The 17,120-nt window shown below is 57.4% G+C and overlaps 2 protein-coding genes and 2 non-coding genes across 4 annotated transcripts in view; all 4 read left to right on the top strand.

The window, feature by feature from the left end:
* The first annotated feature begins 1,839 nt into the window (after positions 1 to 1,839).
* ARL5C (ARF like GTPase 5C) lies at positions 1,840 to 6,739 on the top strand. Its single transcript, XM_075559322.1, has 6 exons — positions 1,840 to 1,885; positions 2,273 to 2,333; positions 3,880 to 4,027; positions 4,622 to 4,705; positions 5,169 to 5,320; positions 6,691 to 6,739. The coding sequence occupies exons 1-6, from the start codon at positions 1,840 to 1,842 to the stop codon at positions 6,737 to 6,739; spliced, it is 540 nt and encodes a 179-aa protein (XP_075415437.1).
* Positions 6,740 to 8,478: 1,739 nt separating this feature from the next.
* On the top strand, positions 8,479 to 8,550 carry TRNAC-GCA (transfer RNA cysteine (anticodon GCA)). Its single transcript has one exon. It is a non-coding gene; the product is annotated as a tRNA-Cys (tRNA).
* Positions 8,551 to 9,216: 666 nt separating this feature from the next.
* Positions 9,217 to 9,288, top strand: TRNAC-GCA (transfer RNA cysteine (anticodon GCA)). The gene has a single exon. It is a non-coding gene; the product is annotated as a tRNA-Cys (tRNA).
* Positions 9,289 to 11,339: 2,051 nt separating this feature from the next.
* The window catches only part of PLXDC1 (plexin domain containing 1), a 65,840-nt gene continuing 60,059 nt past the window's right edge, over positions 11,340 to 17,120 (top strand). Inside the window, exon 1 of the mRNA XM_075559320.1 lies at positions 11,340 to 11,513. Coding sequence (XP_075415435.1) covers positions 11,438 to 11,513 — 76 coding nt within the window. The 5' untranslated portion in view covers positions 11,340 to 11,437. The remainder of the gene's footprint in view (positions 11,514 to 17,120) is intronic.

The following is a 17,120-nucleotide window of genomic DNA, read 5'->3' as shown; positions in this document are numbered from 1 at the left end:
AGCATACGCTGAGCTGTGCTTGAAGACATTGATGGGGCCATGAGGAGACATGCCCTGGCTGAGGGGAGGTGGAGGGAGGGAGGCCAGTTGCATGGTGGGTACCTTCAAGGCGGGGCTATCAGGAGTTGGGGGCAATGGTGGAGGATTAGCTCTTGTGTGGTGGCTGGTGGTCTAACCACCCCTCATACCTCATCGGAGGTTGCTTCATCTCCCCCACTTCTCTTTTGTTTTCTGGGGTTCCCCAGTTTAAGCAAAGGAGGACCTTCCACAAACAACAGCATCTCCTTCCTCCTGCTGGCCGGCTCACTGGCTCCTCCTGCCAACCACGTGCCCTCTGCTGGCTCTCAGCATCAGCGGAGCTTCTGCAGGGCGCTGCCAGCAGACACTCCCTTTTGCCTTTCAGATGCCCACCCTCAGGGATCAGGGGCCACATCCATGAGTCAGCGAGGCAGCACTGGGGTGTCTCAGTCGTTGCCTGGCACCCTGGGCCCTGTGAACGAACGGAGGGGCACACTGAGTCAGCCCTCAGACCCACCCAGAGATTTGCCATAGTCGGCCAGCCCAGACAGGCTCGGGTGTAGAAGACGGTACACTTGGGGCCCCCTGAGGTGGCATTTTGAGGGGGGAGTGGGGTCTGGTTGTGGCCTGTGGTCCTCAGCTAGTGTTGGTGCTACAGAAACACACGGATGGTTTTAACAGACAGAAAGGGATCTTCTTGATGTCAGAGAGGCCAGCCATCTGCGGGAGGTGGCCAGCTCCTGGGCAGTGAGTTCTCTTTCTGCCCTTGACTCCATTCCATGACTGTGGACCCTGGGGTCCCTTTGAGAGCATCCGTCTTCCTGTGGGTCTAGGACAGCGGCTCTCCACCCTCCTCATGCCGCGACCCTTTCATACAGTTCCTCATGTGGTGGTGACCCCCCCACACCCATAAAATTATTTTCCTTGCTACTTCATCACTGTCATTTTGCTACTATTATGAATCAGGCGACCCTTGTGGAAGGGTCGTTCGACCCCCAAAGGGGTCTTGACCCACAGGTGGAGAACCGCTGGTCTAGGAGGTTCTTTCTGCATCTGGCTCTTCTTTCTTGGTGGTGGTCCAGCCCCTTTGTCTCTTGCGGGCCACACTGGAGGAAACGCACTTTACCTGGGATAGGATTGCCACCTGACCCAACATGGAGGCCCCCTCTAACCCCTGAACTGATTGGCTGATCAGGGCAGCTCCCATCAAGGGCATGATTTCTTGGTGACATAGCTGCCAAATCCCATCATGACATACCTGCCAGCAGACCATGAGCCAGGTGGACACAATTTAGTCCATGACACTAGGCGTTCCCTTGGTTTGGGGTGGGGAGCACTGTCTCTTATGAACGCTTAGGAGTTTTCTCAGGGGGAGGAGGAGGAAAGAGCAGGCAGGGAGCCCGTTTGCCTTATGTCTCAGGGGACCACTGGACAGGTGGCTCCAGGTCACCATGATGTGAATAGCTCCTGGAGGGCCCAGTACCCCATGGGGATTCCCAGGCTGGCATAGTGGGCTGCTAACCTCAAGGTCAGCGGTTTGAAACGACCTGTCCCTCTTCGGGGAAAAAGATGGGGCTTTGTATTAAAGAGTTACAGTCTGAAAAAATAAAAAAGAGTTACAGTCTGGGAAACCCACGGGGCCAGCTCTACCCTGCCCTATAGGGTCACTTAGAGTAGCAGGGAGCTGGGTAAGCCCCGCCCGCTGCCCCGGGGCTGGAGGTGGAGGTGGTAGGAGGCGGGTTCCGTGCTCCTGGCTCTAACCTGTGCCCTCTGAGGCCAGGAGCTCTGCCCCCCCCACTGCCGGCTGGTTCCACACGCGCCATGGGACAGCTGATTGCCAAGTTGATGAGCATCTTCGGGAACCAGGGTACGTGAGCCTCCGGGTCCAGTGACTTCTCATATTTTCCCTCCTTCCGGGGCTTCCCCGCCTGGGTCGTAGGAGAGAAGGGCACCTGGGCTCCGCAGGCTCCCCGCCTCCCTCGGTGGGGGCCGCGGCTCGAGTCTGCGTTTGGCAGGTCACTTCACGGATCCTGGACCCTTCCAACCATCACTCCCCGGGGCTTGTGTCTGGGGCCCCGTTGCGGAGGGCGCTTGTGGTGTGTGTGTGTGTGTGTGTGTGTGTGTGTGTGTGTGTGTGTGTGTGCAGGAGTCATTCCTTGGGTCCTGTTGGGACGGGCTCTCTCCTGGGAGCCCTGGTAGGGGCGCGGGGGGTTGACCCTGCCCCTGCCCCTCACCCCTCACCCCCCAACCCCAGAGCACAAGGTCATCCTCGTGGGGCTGGACAACGCCGGGAAGACTACCATCCTCTACCAGTTGTAAGTGATTCCCGGGGGTGGGGCCTTCCCGCCAGACTGACGGGAATTTGCACCAATCACGGGGCCTCGCTCATTTGGGGGGCGTCCCTCGGTTCCTCTGGAAGCTGGGAGGCTTGACCAGGGTCGTGCTGGGGTGACCTTCCAAGTTAGTGGCCCCTCACCTGGTATTGCACTGCCCCCGCCACCCCCCAGGCGTCTACCACCCGCGGGGCCGGTCCCACCCGCGTCTCTCGTGCCTGCACCCCACCCCCGCCCCTGGCCGCTCCCCGCTTTCCGAAGACCTGCCTGCAGCGTCCTCCCTCCCCGGGCGCCGGGCGGACGAGGAGTCGGTGCGGCTGCAGCTGCCCGCTCGGCCGGCCCTCGGAGGCATCTCCTGCCCATCCTGGAGAGCCTCCTCCGAAGGGGTTTCTTTTCGAGAGCGTTTCCCCTGAAAAAGGAATCTATGTCAATGTTTGAACAAACAAACAACCACCCACAAGACTGTCATGAAATGGAAGTTTCGTTCTTAGCCGGACTTCCAGTGTCCCTGCCGGGCTTCCCGCTTTCCAACCTTCCAGAGAAGTCAGTCCCAGGCAAGCGGTCCGCGCGATTCCAAGGACAGTCCCGCCCGGCCGGTCGCCCTTTTCTAATCTCTCGTGGTCCCCACACCAGCACCCATCATCGGAAGCTTCTTATAAATGCAGAGTCGGGGGCCCCAGCCAGGCCCCAGGACTCGGAGTCTGCACTTTAGCAGACTGGCTGCGGACTCAAGGGCACTTTCACCTTTCCTCTGAGCCACTGTCCCCCCACCACGCAAACTCGGTGCCTTCCAGTAGCTTCCAAGTCATAGAACCAGGACCCCACAGGACCGCGGGGCATGGCCCTGCTGGTTTCCTAGACTGCAAGTCTTCACAGTCTTGGATCTATCGCACGGGCAACAGTTTGAGCACCAGTCTCTCCTAGGACAAAGATGGGGCTTTCTACTCTGGTAAAGAGTTTCATCATTTTAGAGACGATTTAACCATGGAGGTGGGGGGAAGGGTCTAAAATTGATATGGGAATAATTGTACGATTCTCCTTGATATGATTGACCGAGCGACGTGTATGCTATGCAAATTACTTTAAAATTAAAAGAGAGTGACAGTGTCAGAATCTCCCAGGGCAGTTCCACCCTGTCCTGTAGGGTCGCTGTGAGTCAGCATTGATTCCATAGCAGTGAGTTTGGATTTTTAAAAGTCTTTACAGAAGTGGAACGCCAAAAAAAAAAAAAAAAAAAAAAGAGGTGGAAAGCCTAGTCCAGTCTCCCTCAGAGCCACTGTTGATTTCAAACCGGTGACCTTGCTACTGTTAGCAGCCCAATGAGATGAGATGAGATGAGATGAGTGGGCACTAGGCCACCAGCACTCCGTGGCATCCCTGCCCTCATCTCCCACCTCCCAGCAAGCACCAGCTCCTGCCAGGTGGAGTTGGGCTGAGATAGAGATGGCCCAAGCTGGGAGTAGAGGGGGGGAGGCCAGGGTGAGGAGTAGCCGAGCTGACCTCGGGGTACCCACTGCCACCTCCCCAGCCTGACGAATGAGGCCGTCCACACGTGTCCCACCATCGGCAGCAATGTAGAAGAGGTCGTTCTGCGAAAGACCCACTTTCTCGTGTGGGACATAGGGGGACAGGAGGCTCTGCGCCCCACCTGGAGCACGTACTACTCAAACACGGAGGTGAGCCAGGCGCCAGGCTGTCAGCGTCCCCAAGGCCGCTGTGTGAGCACTCACCGCCCTGGGCTCAGTCAGGGCCCATCAGCATGGCCTGGGGTGGCTGTGAGACTTAGGGCGTGAGGGGGAGGATGGACTCTTGCCTCACAATGCCTGCCCACTCAATGTCCAAAACTCCCTGGGCATGCTGGGGAGGGGATGGCCCCGGGGTCTTGAAAATCCTTTCTCTTATTCCGGCAGCAGGACGGTGCAGTGGTTTAATCCCTGGACTAAGCCAGACCTGAGTTCAAAGTCCTCTCCCCAGTTGTGTGGTGGAGGGCACGCTGCTTAACTTGGCTGAGCCTCAAGCTCCCTCTCTCCAGTAGTGCCAGGTCTGCAGGGTGGGGATGAGGCCGGGGTGAAAGGGGATGTGGACCCAGGGCTGAGGTCAGCCTGCGGCCCAGTCAGGGCTTGGGCCATGGACCCTCCATGTCTGGATGGAGCTGGGAATGGTAATGGAATGAGATCCTGGGACTGGACAGTGTCTGCTGGGCAGAGGGCAGTGGGGGGCATTGTGGGAGGGACACAAGCTCACGCCTCGGTGCTCTCTCCGCTGCCTAGTTCATCGTCCTTGTGGTTGACAGCACAGACCGGGCCCGGCTGCTGACCGCCAGGGAGGAGCTGTATCACATGCTGGCGCACGAGGTAAGGTTGAAAGGCCCAGGAGACTAGTTGTGTGCCCTAGGGTGTCTATTCGGTCTCTCTGGGCTTCGTTCTCGCTGCCCTGGCCTCTGGGAGTCTCATCTCAGCAGCCTGAGTCAGGCTAGTTGGTCCCAGGGCAGGGCTGCAATGCTCTCACAATTGATCATGGAAGCCCGAGTTGCTGGTTCAAGGCCCGACCCCACTTCTAACTCATTGTGGGACCCTGGGCAAGTCATTTGATGTCTCTTGTCCTCAGTCCTTACTTCCACGCTCGGTCATAAAGAACCTGTGAACATCTAACTCCGTCTCACCAGTTGTCTTGGTGTAGTTGATGCTCATGGAAGCCCTGCCCCCTGGGCAGGGTGTCTCTGCCAGGACTGCTGGGAGCCAGGGAGGACAGAAGAAGGCAGAAGGAGGGAAGGGTGGGCCCGACAGGCTGACAGAGGTTCAGCTCCTCTGCCCACAGGCTCTGCGAGATGCCTCCGTCCTGATCTTTGCCAATAAGCAAGATGTGAAGGATTCCATGGGCACCACTGAGATCTCGCAATTCCTCACCCTCGACTCCCTCAGAGACCGCCCGTGGCACATACAGGGCTGCTGCGCCCTCACTGGGGAAGGGTCAGTGACTGCCCTGCCCGGACCCCCAGGACCGGGCCCAACCCCTGGACACCGGGCCGCCAGCACCTTCTCCTGACTCTCTCCTGCCAGATTCTGGCTCTGACATGGCTCCTGGGCGGAGCCAGCAGAGCACCTACTCAATGTTGAGGTGCTAGGGGCGGGGGGTGGATCAGGGTGGAGAGAGACAACACACCCCTCCTAACTCCCATAACACCTGGGTGCTGCCAAGTGCTTTGAAGAAAGTGAAACTGGACAGCAGGGCCAGAGAGGGGCAGGGCTGCGGAGGGGAGACCCATCTGTCTTTGGAGTTGACTTTCGAGCTAAGCCCTGAATGAAGAGGAGACAGACCTGCAGCTAGACAGATCTCCCGTCTGGAACCCCTGGCTCTTTCTGACCCCTCTTTTCCTCATCTCTAACCAGGAGATGGTCCCTTCCTCTCAGAGTTTCTCAGAGATTCAGTGATCCAGCTCCTTCCGTCAATGTTTACTGGGCCTTTTGTGCGTGGGCCGGGCATGGTTCTAGATGCTGGAAATATAGCAAAGAACAGCACAGATCCAAATCCCTGCCCCCACGAAGCCGACTTCCTAGTGGGCAAGATAATTCACAGGACAAATGGGAAATCAGACTGGGACAGGACACTGGAAGTGTGCAACAGGGATGTGGTGAATTTGGAGATGACGTCAGAGAGGGGGCTCGGGGGAGGTGCTTATGAACGAGGGAGAGCCTTTAAGTACAGTCATAAGTACAGTCAGCCCAAGGGATCACACAGTTTGAGAGTGTCCCTGCCCCAGGGTCAGGAGGAAACCCCAACCCACAGTCAGTTCAATTCAATTGTCATTCCACACGTGCCCCCGTGTCCCAAGCACTGGACCTGGTGAGGGCTGGGCTGACCCAGAGATGACCAAGACTCCATCCTGGCTTTGGGGTTGCCCACGGTCTCGTGGGGCAGTGTGCCTAGGAGCAGTGCCCTCCATGAAGGAGCAGGTGGTAGGAGAGGCATCGAGGTTCTGCTAACACTCATTGCTAAGGGACCCAGGAGGTTGGTCCTCCAGCCCATTCGTCAGAGAAGCCTCTCCTGATGGCCTAAGGCCTCTCCTCTCACAGTATGTAGTCAAAGGACCATTTGCCAGACCGTTGGTTTAATATTCATTTCTCCTGTGGGACTGTAAAGCACAGGCATGCTATTTCCTGCCTTCAGTAATCCCAGGCCCTCACACAGTGATATCTGACATGCAGCAAGGACTCTGTTTGTGGCTGGGGTGACAGGATGGAATTTGGTGGCCCCGTCAGTCAGCTCTGAGCAGGGACTAGAGGCACCCAAGCTATCGCCCCATGGAGCGCCCTGATGTCCTGTTTCTCCCTCCCTGCAGGTTGCCCGCTGGGCTCCAGTGGATGCAGTCTCAGGCCACTGCCAACTGATGCCCCAGACCATGTCCAGCGAGAGATGGAGCGGGGTTTGCATGCACAGTGGGGGTGGAAAACCCAAGGGACTATTTCTTATTTTTCTATGATTCTCTGGGGTGACCACTGAGATGGCCACTCTCCTTCAACCCCCACCGAGGAGCAGGTGGCCTGCTCCTTAAGTGCTGCATCGGGACAGCAGAGCATGAGTCCTTTCTGTAGATCCCAGGGAAGCTGTTGGAGATGTGGGGGTTAGGGAGTGGAGGAGCCCCTACCCCTCAGCCCTGTACTTCTCTGTAGGAAGAATGTGCAGGACATGTTGGAAGGCAGGGTAAGAATTCCTAGAATTCTGTCCCCCAGCGTGGTGGCCCCTCTGCCATCTGTCCCATTCCCCCTGGGCACAGGAGAGTCACCTATCACTGCATTCTGCAAGCCAGCCTCCTGCCCGATGACACTCAGCATTCGTCTTTTGCCCGTGGGCCAGGAAGTCCTCTGCTCCATCACATGGCCTCAGTGCTGTGGCCTCTGTGTCCCCACTGCTTCACTCAGGGATCCCCCGCACGCTCTTCGGGTGACTCTTCTTTCTTGAGGTGTGTGAGAGTCTCTGTGCCTGCTTCTGCGATGGTTCACTTGATCCCAACTGACCAATCCCGGAGCTAGAGTCCTCTACGCCTTATTTGCATGCTCCTACCTAGCCATTTGGTTGGAGGTACAAAGATGAGGGGCAGAAGAGGCCTGCCTGCGCCAAATGATCTCAATTTTCTGCAACATTGTATTCGGATTTTTATTAAAAAGTGCAATATATGCCGTTGGAAGCTGCTCACCTCTTACCTTGGCCTATCCTCCTTTCCCCAGTCCTCATCCTGCCTTTTGATGTGTGTGCAAGATGCTGTGTCAGGAAATAAACAACCCTCACCTTTACCCCCATGCGCACACAAACCCCCTAGGAAATGGGAGGGACCTGCCTCAGGGGTCCATCTGGGTAAGGTGGATCAGGTTGGGTAGGGCTGGCTGGCATGCAGTGTGCCAGCACGGGAGGCTGAGGAGTCTGAGGTCTGTCTGGGCCTAGGAGAGGGAGTGGTTTCATTACTGACTCCTGGCAGAGTCTGAGTGTTGGCAAAACCAATGAATGTTATGGCTGGGAGAGTACGAGGTTTGCCTCTGGATGGGGGTAGATCTCTGTGGTAGATGTTTGACAGCAGTTCAAGAGGTCCCCGGTTCAAATCTGGGTGCCACCTTGTTGTTCTTTAAATAAATGGCATGTTTTCTTACTTACTAGGAGTAATGCCATCACCTCAAAAGATCTAGGACCTCTCCTTCCCCAGCAAGATATGGGCGCCTTAACTGTGATGTACTTATGTGTCCTGAGGTGTCCCTATGGAGCAAGAACTCTGAAAGTAACCTCACCTCGGTCTGTGTTTTTTTGAACCAAGTTATCTGGACACACAATGGGAACAAAACAAAGGAAAATTAACAATAACAAGAAACCAACTACCTTCATATAGATACTAACACTTTTACCCTAAAAATTTTTTAATTAATCATTTTTATTGGGGGCTCATACAATTCTTATCACAATCCATCCATCCATCCATCCATCCATCCATCCATCCATCCATCCATCCATCCATCCATCCATCCATCCATCCATCCATCCATCCATCCATCCATCCATGTCAAGAACATATATACATTTGTTGCCAACTTAAACCCCAATTTTACAGAAATTCAATCTAACAGAAGCTTGCAGTCGCGTTGGGGGTATAGCTCAGTGGTAGAGCATTTGACTGCAGATCAAGAGGTCCCCGGTTCAAATCCGGGTGCCCCCTTGTTGTTCTCTGAACTTCGCTCACGTTTTTGTGATACTCTTGCAGGAGGAGACGGAGAGCCTAGCCCTGGTGATGGTTACATTTTGCAAGGGTGGGTAGTGAGCAAGGAGGCCTTGGCCCGTCCACGTGCATCTGTTTTTCTGTCTGTCGGGGGAGTGCAGGGAGCATTGGTGTCGCGGACAGGACAGACGATGCAGGGACAGGGGACAAATAACACAGGGCTAGAGAAGCCAGCTGACCCCCGTGGCGGCCTGGGCAGGGACCCGACGGCTCGTCCTCCGGAGGATGGCAGGGTGTCCAAGGACGGACTTCGGCTGGGGAAGGAAGGCCGGAGAAGGCCGCTGCAGTGCGAGGGAGACGCCGCAAAAGCAGGCGGCCTCCCGCAGATAGGTGAGGGGACTCCGGCCCCAGGGAACATTCCCGAAGCGAGGACTCTTGAAGGAGCTCCACGGACTGCTTCTCCACCGTCCCCAAAGGGCATTTTTCTTAGATCGCCAGCAGGAGTTTTTAGCTTAACGCTTTCAGGTGTCCTCGGCGAATATTCTTGCCCCACGCTTTACATTTCTTGTAAAAACCCGGCCTTCCCCCACTTCCTTTTAAACACCTTGCCACGGCGCCTGCGCAGGAGTAGTCTTGAGAGGCTCTCTGCGCCCGGCCGCCAGCAGAGGGGGTATAGCTCAGTGGTAGAGCATTTGACTGCAGATCAAGAGGTCCCCGGTTCAAATCCGGGTGCCCCCTTTGAAGTCTTTTTATGAGGCTTAAGATTTTTTTCGTTGTTTCGAGCAACAAGTTGCTTTTAAAAAAATTAATATCAAGTTGCTTTTTTAAACGCTGGTATTTCCTCCCCTCCCCCTTCTTTCCTTTTGTGTTTCACAACTCCATGTTGACACCTATGTCGCCCATCTCAGGCAGGAAGGGAAGAACCAGGGGAATTTTAAGTTTGCAGCCTCAAGCAAGAGGTGTCCGAAATGGCCGCTCTGGGACTCACCCCAGAGGGTTTCCGTGAGAAACTTGGGGGGCGGGGTCTGGAAAGCTGGGCTTTAGTATTTACTCCTTGTGATTCTGATGCACGCTCACATTCCAAATAGTTACATTTTAAAGAAGTTGCATGTCCTTAGACAATGGGCACCAGCTGCCATCTCAGCCTGAACCCTTTCTTTGGACCTCCAAGAAGGAACCAGACATGATGAGCCCACGGGTCGGGGTCGGGATTGGGGGACAGCGGGGAGGTCCCCAAAAGTGAACCGCATCCAACCCCCTCAAACCCCACGGCCGTCGAATCCCGAAAAGTGGGGCCAACCCCCAAACACGGGCGTTGCTTCCCGTGGCCCCTAGAGGGCATCGCGGAGCCACGGTGGGAGCCGTAGCCTCGGCGCACGACTGGAAGTCGCCCACCCAGCCATTGGAATGAGACCTTCAGGAGGGTTTTGCCCCTTCACGCAGCAGGGGAGAGCGAGCTCAGAGTCGGAGGAGGCCTTCGCTGAGACTGCGGGTCCGAGATAGGGATTCTGAGAAAGTGCGCGCCCTCCAGTCGACTCCACTCATAGCGGACCCCGAAATACAACAGAAAGAAGAGGCCCTGACCGTCTGAGCCCATGGTCGCAGCAGCTGCGAGTCCTCCTCTTTTTCGCTGCCCCCCCCACTTCACCAAGCACGGTGTCCCCTGCCAGGGTCTCTCCTGAGAATCTGTCCAAAGTCACTGATACGAAGTCTCGCCACCCCCATTTCTAAGGGACTTCCTGGCTGTACTTCTTCTTCCAAGACAGATCTGTTTTTTTTCTTCTGGCATCCGTGGGGCTCTCAATAGTCTTCGCCTGCACCCTAATTCAAATGCGTCGATTATTCCTATGACCTGCCCAAGCGCTTCTTTTGGCCTTAGGACCAGGGATCCCTCTTCTCCCAGCCCTTGGGCCTCCCCTGGGTACCTCCCCGCCGCCCCCCCCTCGCGAGCGCGCGCGCGCGCGCGCGCACACACACACACACACACACACACAGACCCTGCCTGGAGGAAGCCAGGGTGCCCTCTCACCCCCACTCTCCCACCCTGCCGCCCAGCACTTCCTTCTCTGGGCACGCGAAGTAGGCCAGTGCAGGGAAGCAGCACCCTCGAGTCCTGACCTCATTCCCTGCTGTCTATTCCATCTCCTAAATTGCCCGTATTTTTATCCCGTCCTGTAAGAATAATAATAAAAACAATCATAACGAGGATCCCTCCCCAGAGCCGGCTACAAGGTGCTGCGGGGCAGGGTGAGGCCCTGGGCAGCCCTGGAGCTCCAGAGAGGGGCTGCCTTCTTCGGGGTCCAGACTAGTTCTGGCCCGGGATGGACAGGCCCCTCCACTCTGACCCGCTGGCCTAAGAGGGGCCACTCGCCAGCCGTGTTGTAAAGCAGCCTGGAGGGATGAATGGGAAGGGGTCGTGGCAGGGAGGCGGCATTCAGGGGAGCGAGGCTGGGGTCTCTGTCAGCGGGGGGATTCTGCTGGGTGACAAGTCAGGAAGCCCGTTAGGGGGACCCCAGGAGCCCGGGGCCGGAGGAGGGGGCGTCGTCTGGTCCCGAGCTGGGCGCCTGCGGCTTTCCCCGCCGGAGCGGCGGAGCCAAGGGCGGGCGGCCTCCCGGCGCGCGCGGGGGGCTGGGCTCCCGGGGTCCTCCCCGGGGCGCGGCGGGCGCGGGGCGCGGGGCGGGCTGGGGAGGCTCCGGCGCCGCGTCCCGCCCCTGCCGCGCTCGGGCGCTCAGGACGCCGCCGTCCCCGCCGCCACCGCTCGCCAACCCGCGCCCCGCAGCCAGCCAGCCCGGCTCTGCGCCTCCGCCCGCGCCCCCTCCTCGCAGGGCCCGGGCAGCGAGCGCCGAGGGCCGGTCGGGTCCCAGTCCGGGCGGGTCCGGCCACCACCATGCGGGGCGAGCTCTGGCTCCTGGCGCTGGTGCTCAGGGAGGCTGCCCGGGCGCTGAGACCCCAACCCGGAGCCGGTAGGTCTGTAGGGTCTGGGGTCCGGAGCCGGGGCAAACAGGGTGGCGATGTCCTCGGGTGGGGGGCTGCCCGCGGGAGCCAGGAGCTCCGTGGGCTGCGGACAGTGGGCAGGGACCCACTGCCCCAAATACTTAGAATGCAGGAGTGAGGGTGGAAGCTTCAGCCACAGACAGCCCAGTCCCCTTTCCCTCCTGGAAGGACACTGGGAAAACCCCAGGAAAGGGGGCTCTCAGAGGCATTGGGCTCCGGCTCAGAAGAGAACAGAGGGCCAGCCGTGGGGACTTCCTGGCCATCCCAAGCAAGGCTGGCTTCTGATGAGCAGGGATGGGGAACTGGCCACCGCTCGTGCCCCTGCGATTCTGCCTGTTTCTGTTCCCTGCCAGCCAAGCCATGTGGATCCAGCCCCCTTTTGAATGGGATCTGATGGGACAGTGGGAATGTCCTCTGGGACAGACAGCCTCACTCTCCTCTTTCCCCTGGTTGATACCAGCAGAGAGACAGACAGACAGACAGGCCTGTGCACTCTTGAAGGCACAACTTGCTGGCCCCCTGCATCAAGCCTGCCCAGTCCCCATGGCAGCCTAGCTGTGCCCTCCTGGTTCTTACCATCCTGCACACAGGGCTTTCCCCCATCCCAGTTCTCCAACATCTCCTTTCCCACGTGGGGTCCACCTGAACCCCCTCATCTTAGACAGGAGGACTGTTCCCCCCACATCGGGTTTCATTTTCTCCTCTTGCACCTAGACTTTTTCCAGGGTCTGGAGGGTGGGAATTTGCCTGGAGCCCCTGACAGAGAATTAGCTAGAGACTCTGCTTCTGGGCTACAGGCGCCCTTGGATGGGATGCGACAGTGCGGGGAGAGGCTGGCAAGGGGGAGGGGCTGCTGTTTAAGTGACAGAATGAGTCTGAGTCTGCCACAGCGTCCTTCATTTGAATGGTCCCTACTAACTGGGACAGGCTGCATCCTGGACTCGGGTGTTGAGAGGGAAGTGGAGGTGGGGAAGGGCAGTGATGGTGGAAGTGTGGGCACCGGGAGCGCTGGAAGCTGCTGTGGTGCAGAGGCTGCTGGTGCAGAACCCCCACTTGGCCGGCAGATCCCTTGGCTTCTAGTCTCACCTCCTCACTTGCTGTGTGACCCTGAGCAAGTTTTTGTCCCTCTCTGAACCGGTTTCTTCACTTGCAGAGTGAGGCTGTTGGCATAGTCGGTGATGCTTGTGGGTGAGATGACAGGAGATCTTTCTGAGGCTGTCCTCTTTTGGAAGCCCAGTGGCCCCATGAGTGTTGGGCTGCCAACGGCTAGGTCAGCAGTTCAACTCCACTAGCCACCCCTCCGGAGGAAGCTGAAGGCTTCTGTCCCTGGAGAGGTTTACCACCAAAGGGGCAGTTCTACTCTGTCCTGTAGAGTGACTCTGAGTTGGAATAAACGGGATGGCAGTAGGCTTTGCTCTCTGTCTTTTCTCTCTCTTTGCCGTCCAGCCCTCCTTTTCCAGGCTTGTCGTAATGGGCATGAGTGACCGATCATGTAGAAGAACTCGTCAACGTTAGCAGGAGTGGGTGGAGTTCATGCTTTGCAGCCCTGACTTGGCAGAATTTTGAACTTGGGGCGTGGCTGGGTTGGTGAGGGAGGGATCTGAACTCCTGCCTGGGGTCGCGTGAACCATAGAAGGGGTCCAGGAAGAGGGAGTGAGAGGTAACAGGAGGGGTGAAGGGCTGCTTCTTCAGCCAGGCCGAGGCAGGAGGGTCTTGGGAAGCCAGGAAGGTCAAGACTTGAAGGATGTCCCTCGGGAGAGGAGGGCCTCTGCTCTCAGCCTTGACAGAAACTCAGCCTGGGGAAAGGGAGTTTCTTTGCAGCAGGAGGGATTGAGGTTAGACCGAAGGAAGTCAAAGAGGCAACAGAAACCTTCTTAGGCAGGGGGGTGGGGAGTGGGGGGAGTGGAGGCTGATGACCAACAGAAAGGCTTTCAGAATGTCAGGGTTGGAAAGGACCCCAGCATGGAGCTCCAGATGAGAAATCTGAGGTCACAGAGGGAGGAGGAGGCTGAGCTGAGGCGAGACACCAAATCTCTGGACTCCTTGTCCAGTGCTCTTTGCTCAAGGCCAGGCTGGGTGTGAAGGAGGGCCTGTGGGCACATTGGGAGGGGGGATAAGCTTAGGAAGCGGGACTGACAGTGAAGCCCTGTGAGCAGTGAACACACTGAAGGGGTGCTGGCATCCAGTTCAAGACTGTGCCCCCTGGCCCAGTGGGTAGGGCATGTCCAGGGGAAGCTGAGATCGCACCTCCTTGTTGGATGGGCTTGTTGGGTGGAGCCTTGAACTTCAATCACCACTAAAGCAAGAGCAGGAGGAAGAAGGCAAGTGACTTAGAGGGAGAGTCAGCTGGCCTGGGAGACCCGCAAAGTCAGACAGGAGAGTAGGCAAGAAAGTCGTTCTGAGATGCCCAGTGGGGTGGCGGCACTGAGGTCTTGCCCTTGTGGAACCAAAAGCAACTAAAATAAATATGGGATGAGGGGGCAACTAGGGGTGTCATCCTGACCTGGTGACCTGGCCAATTGATTCTTTCTCTGAGCCCTGGTTTCTTAAAGTGGGGATCGTCTTTAGTGCCCTATCCATCCATGACTTGGTTTTCAGCCCCCTCATTGCCTACCGGGGACTTCTCCCCTTCTTGTGGTGATCTCCAGCCTCTCCCCACTCTGCTTTTCCGGAAACTCACTCACTCATTCACTCACAGTAACCCAGTGACCTGCCTTCGCCATCCCTCAGCACACCCCAGGCTGTGGCTCCTCCTCTCTTTATGGGGGGTTCGGCTCCCACCCTGCTGGCTCTGTCTGGAGTCTTAGCACCCTCAGCCCTTTGCCGCACCCCCTACCCCCCACCATCTCAGGTGGTCTTCTTGGTCACATCAGGCATGCCTTGCCCCACTGGCGTCTTTCTGAGATTGGTTCTGTCTTGTTTCCTGTTGAGTCCCAGCACCCAGCACAGCACCTGGTAAAAGTGGGGTCCCAACACTTCTGTACCTATGGAGGAAGCAAGGGAATGGATCAGGGGTGTGTGCAGTCTCAGGGCTCTTCCTGAAGGCAACCCCAGAGTACACAGCCCTGCTCTCTCTCTCTCTCTCTCTCTCTCTCAACATCATTTTACTGGGGGCTCTTCCAACTCATCCAACCATTGTGTCAAGCACAAACCCTTGTCTCCTGAACTGCCCTCTGTCCTTCCCTGCCCCTCTGTCATACCTGCTACCCACGTCCCCTCCTTGCCCAGGTGAGTATCTCCAGGAAGCCTTTGTGTGAAATGGGGTGGGAGGGGGCAGGAGGACTTGGTGGGGGTGGTGGGCATCTGTTGTTTTGTTGAAGACTCCAGGTGAGGCAGCCAGTGGGGCTTTACCAGTCCAGTGGTGCCTTCGAGGAAACGAGGCTTGGTGAGATGACTGCAGCTGTGCAGGGTCTCAGTCTGGCAGGTTCCTGGTTCAAGCGTGAGCTTGCTGATCTTGAACAAACCTGGTCTCTGATGTCGCTGCGACGTTACAGGGAGAATTTCTGGTGGGGCGCCCCATTCGCCCCAGGGGAGGGTCTTTTTCCGCCCAGTGCCTCTCAGGTACTATACTAAAGGCATGTAAGTGTTCCTGCAGTCTGTCTGTTGTCATTTGTGTGTCCTTCACTGCACACTGGGCTGGATGCAGGTCAGACACTGGAGCGCCACACTCCTTGAGCCCTCGGGTCACAGCGAGTGAGGACTTGGGGTACCTGGTGCCCAGGCCGGGCCACGCTGAGCAGCTGACATCTGGGCTGAGGTCTCTGGGAGGCTCTGGAAAGTACTGACATCTCTAGAGACCTGAAGGACGAGTCAGAGCTTTTCTGAGAACGGTTTAGGGAGCAGAGAGGGTCTGGTTGAGAAAACTACCTGTGTGAAAGCCCACCGCTGGAGGGAGCGCGGCTGGGTCATGGTGAGGGCTTCTGGAGAGAGGCGACTGGGGAGCGGGTAGGGGTGTGGGTGTTGCGGTGGGAGCTGGGAGACCAGTTGGCAGCTGGAGGAGCAATGGTGAATGACAGGCATGGGTGATGGGTGGGGTGAAGACAGCTCCATCCAGGCTCTGGGGTGACACCCTCTGGCCTCGGAGCCTCAGTCTCAGCTCCCCCTGCTCCAGGGCAGACTGTTGCTATACCACAGAGGCTGGTACACTGCTGCTGGGCCGCCCCCTGTGAGCCAAGGGGCACAGTCCCCAGGGTCAGCCCGGGGCCTATTCAGGGCACCCAGCCCTTCTGCTGGCCCGCCTCCTGCTGTTGCTGTACTTTAGGACCCAGCCTGGGCTTGCCGGTCCCTTCTTCATGCCACTTGCTGTGATCAGCAGTGAATGCTGGAGCAAGTCTGCCCAAGTTCAAATTCTGCTCTGAAATACTGCGGAGACTCTGAGATACCTCCGTCTGTCCACTGTCAAATGACTAAGGTCTCATGGCACTGTTGGGTAAGCTCACCTCAAAGTCAGGAGTTTAAAGCCACCAGCTACTCCAGGGGAAAGAGATGAGATGGCTTCCTTAACGACTTTAACCTCCAGGCCCAGGGAAGGGTTGCCCTGAATCAGAATCCCCTGGACGGCGGCAGGGGGTGTAGGGGACCCGATGGCACAGTGGTCACACTTGGTGCTGCAATCCACAAGGTTCGTAGTTGAAGCTACTAGCTGCTCCTCGGGAGAAAGCGGGGACTTTCTACACCCGTCAGGAGTTGCTTTTTGGAGACTCCTAGGGGGCAGTTCTGCCATGTCCCGAAGAGTTGCGATGCGTTGCCTTCGACTAGATGGCCCGAAGTTCGGTGGCTTGTTTGGTTTATCTCATAGGAGTCCCCGAGCAGTGCAAAAGATTAAATGCTTGACTGCTAGCTGAAGGGAACCTCACTCTGGTGGAGTGGTGGGTTGTGCACGTGAATGTTAACCACAAGGTGGGCAGTTCAGACCCACCAGCCTCTGCATAGGAGGAAAGTGCTCCAGGTCACAGGGTCCCATATGAGTCAGAGTCTGAATGGAGTTGGTGGCGCTGAGTGAGTGGTGACAGATCTGCTCATCTGTTTCAGAAAGGCCTGAGAATTGCTGGGGAGTCTTTCTACCCTGCACATAGGGGCCCAACTAAGTTGGAATTGACTCACAGACACCTGCCAACACCAAAGTCCGTCCTACCTCCTGGGAGGCCCATGGGTACTCAGGGCAATAATGTCCTTAAAATGCTTGGAATGGTGCCTGCCGGTCTTTGCAAGTTAGCCCATCATTTTAGTCTCACCTTCTGGGACATCTGCCGCTAGCTAGTCTGTATTCTGCTTGAGACCACGAGTGGATGAATGAATGAACGAACAGCTTGTGTTCTGGACGTTTCCCACAGAGCTGGCTGTATTTTCACTTGCACTCTGAGGCTGGCGGTGGAGCTGGGAGCAGTCAAGGGTGGCTGTGGGGTGGGGGTGAGGGGCAGGGAGGCGTGGAAACCCCCAGGGAGCAGGGCCAAGGCCTTGCACAAGTCTCTGTGGGTGTGTGGACTGGCTCGTGGGCCTGGGGCGTGCGCACATACACACACACGTGAGCAGCCAGCTGTGTTGGCCCTTTTCTCAAGTTGGGGGGGGTGAGGCCC

Source organism: Tenrec ecaudatus, chromosome 10, assembly GCF_050624435.1.
Source record: "Tenrec ecaudatus isolate mTenEca1 chromosome 10, mTenEca1.hap1, whole genome shotgun sequence".
Classification (NCBI taxonomy): Eukaryota; Metazoa; Chordata; class Mammalia; order Afrosoricida; family Tenrecidae; genus Tenrec; species Tenrec ecaudatus.
Note: the sequence above shows the minus strand (reverse complement) of the source record. Positions and strands in the feature narration are given on the sequence as shown.

Bases quoted from the DNA above. Each gene is read 5' to 3' on its own strand.
- ARL5C (XM_075559322.1), top strand. From the start codon at position 1,840: ATGGGACAGCTGATTGCCAAGTTGATGAGCATCTTCGGGAACCAGG. The intron at 1,886-2,272 runs GTACGTGAGCCT...CCCCAACCCCAG, and splicing joins GAGCATCTTCGGGAACCAGG to AGCACAAGGTCATCCTCGTG. The intron at 2,334-3,879 runs GTAAGTGATTCC...CCACCTCCCCAG, and splicing joins ACTACCATCCTCTACCAGTT to CCTGACGAATGAGGCCGTCC.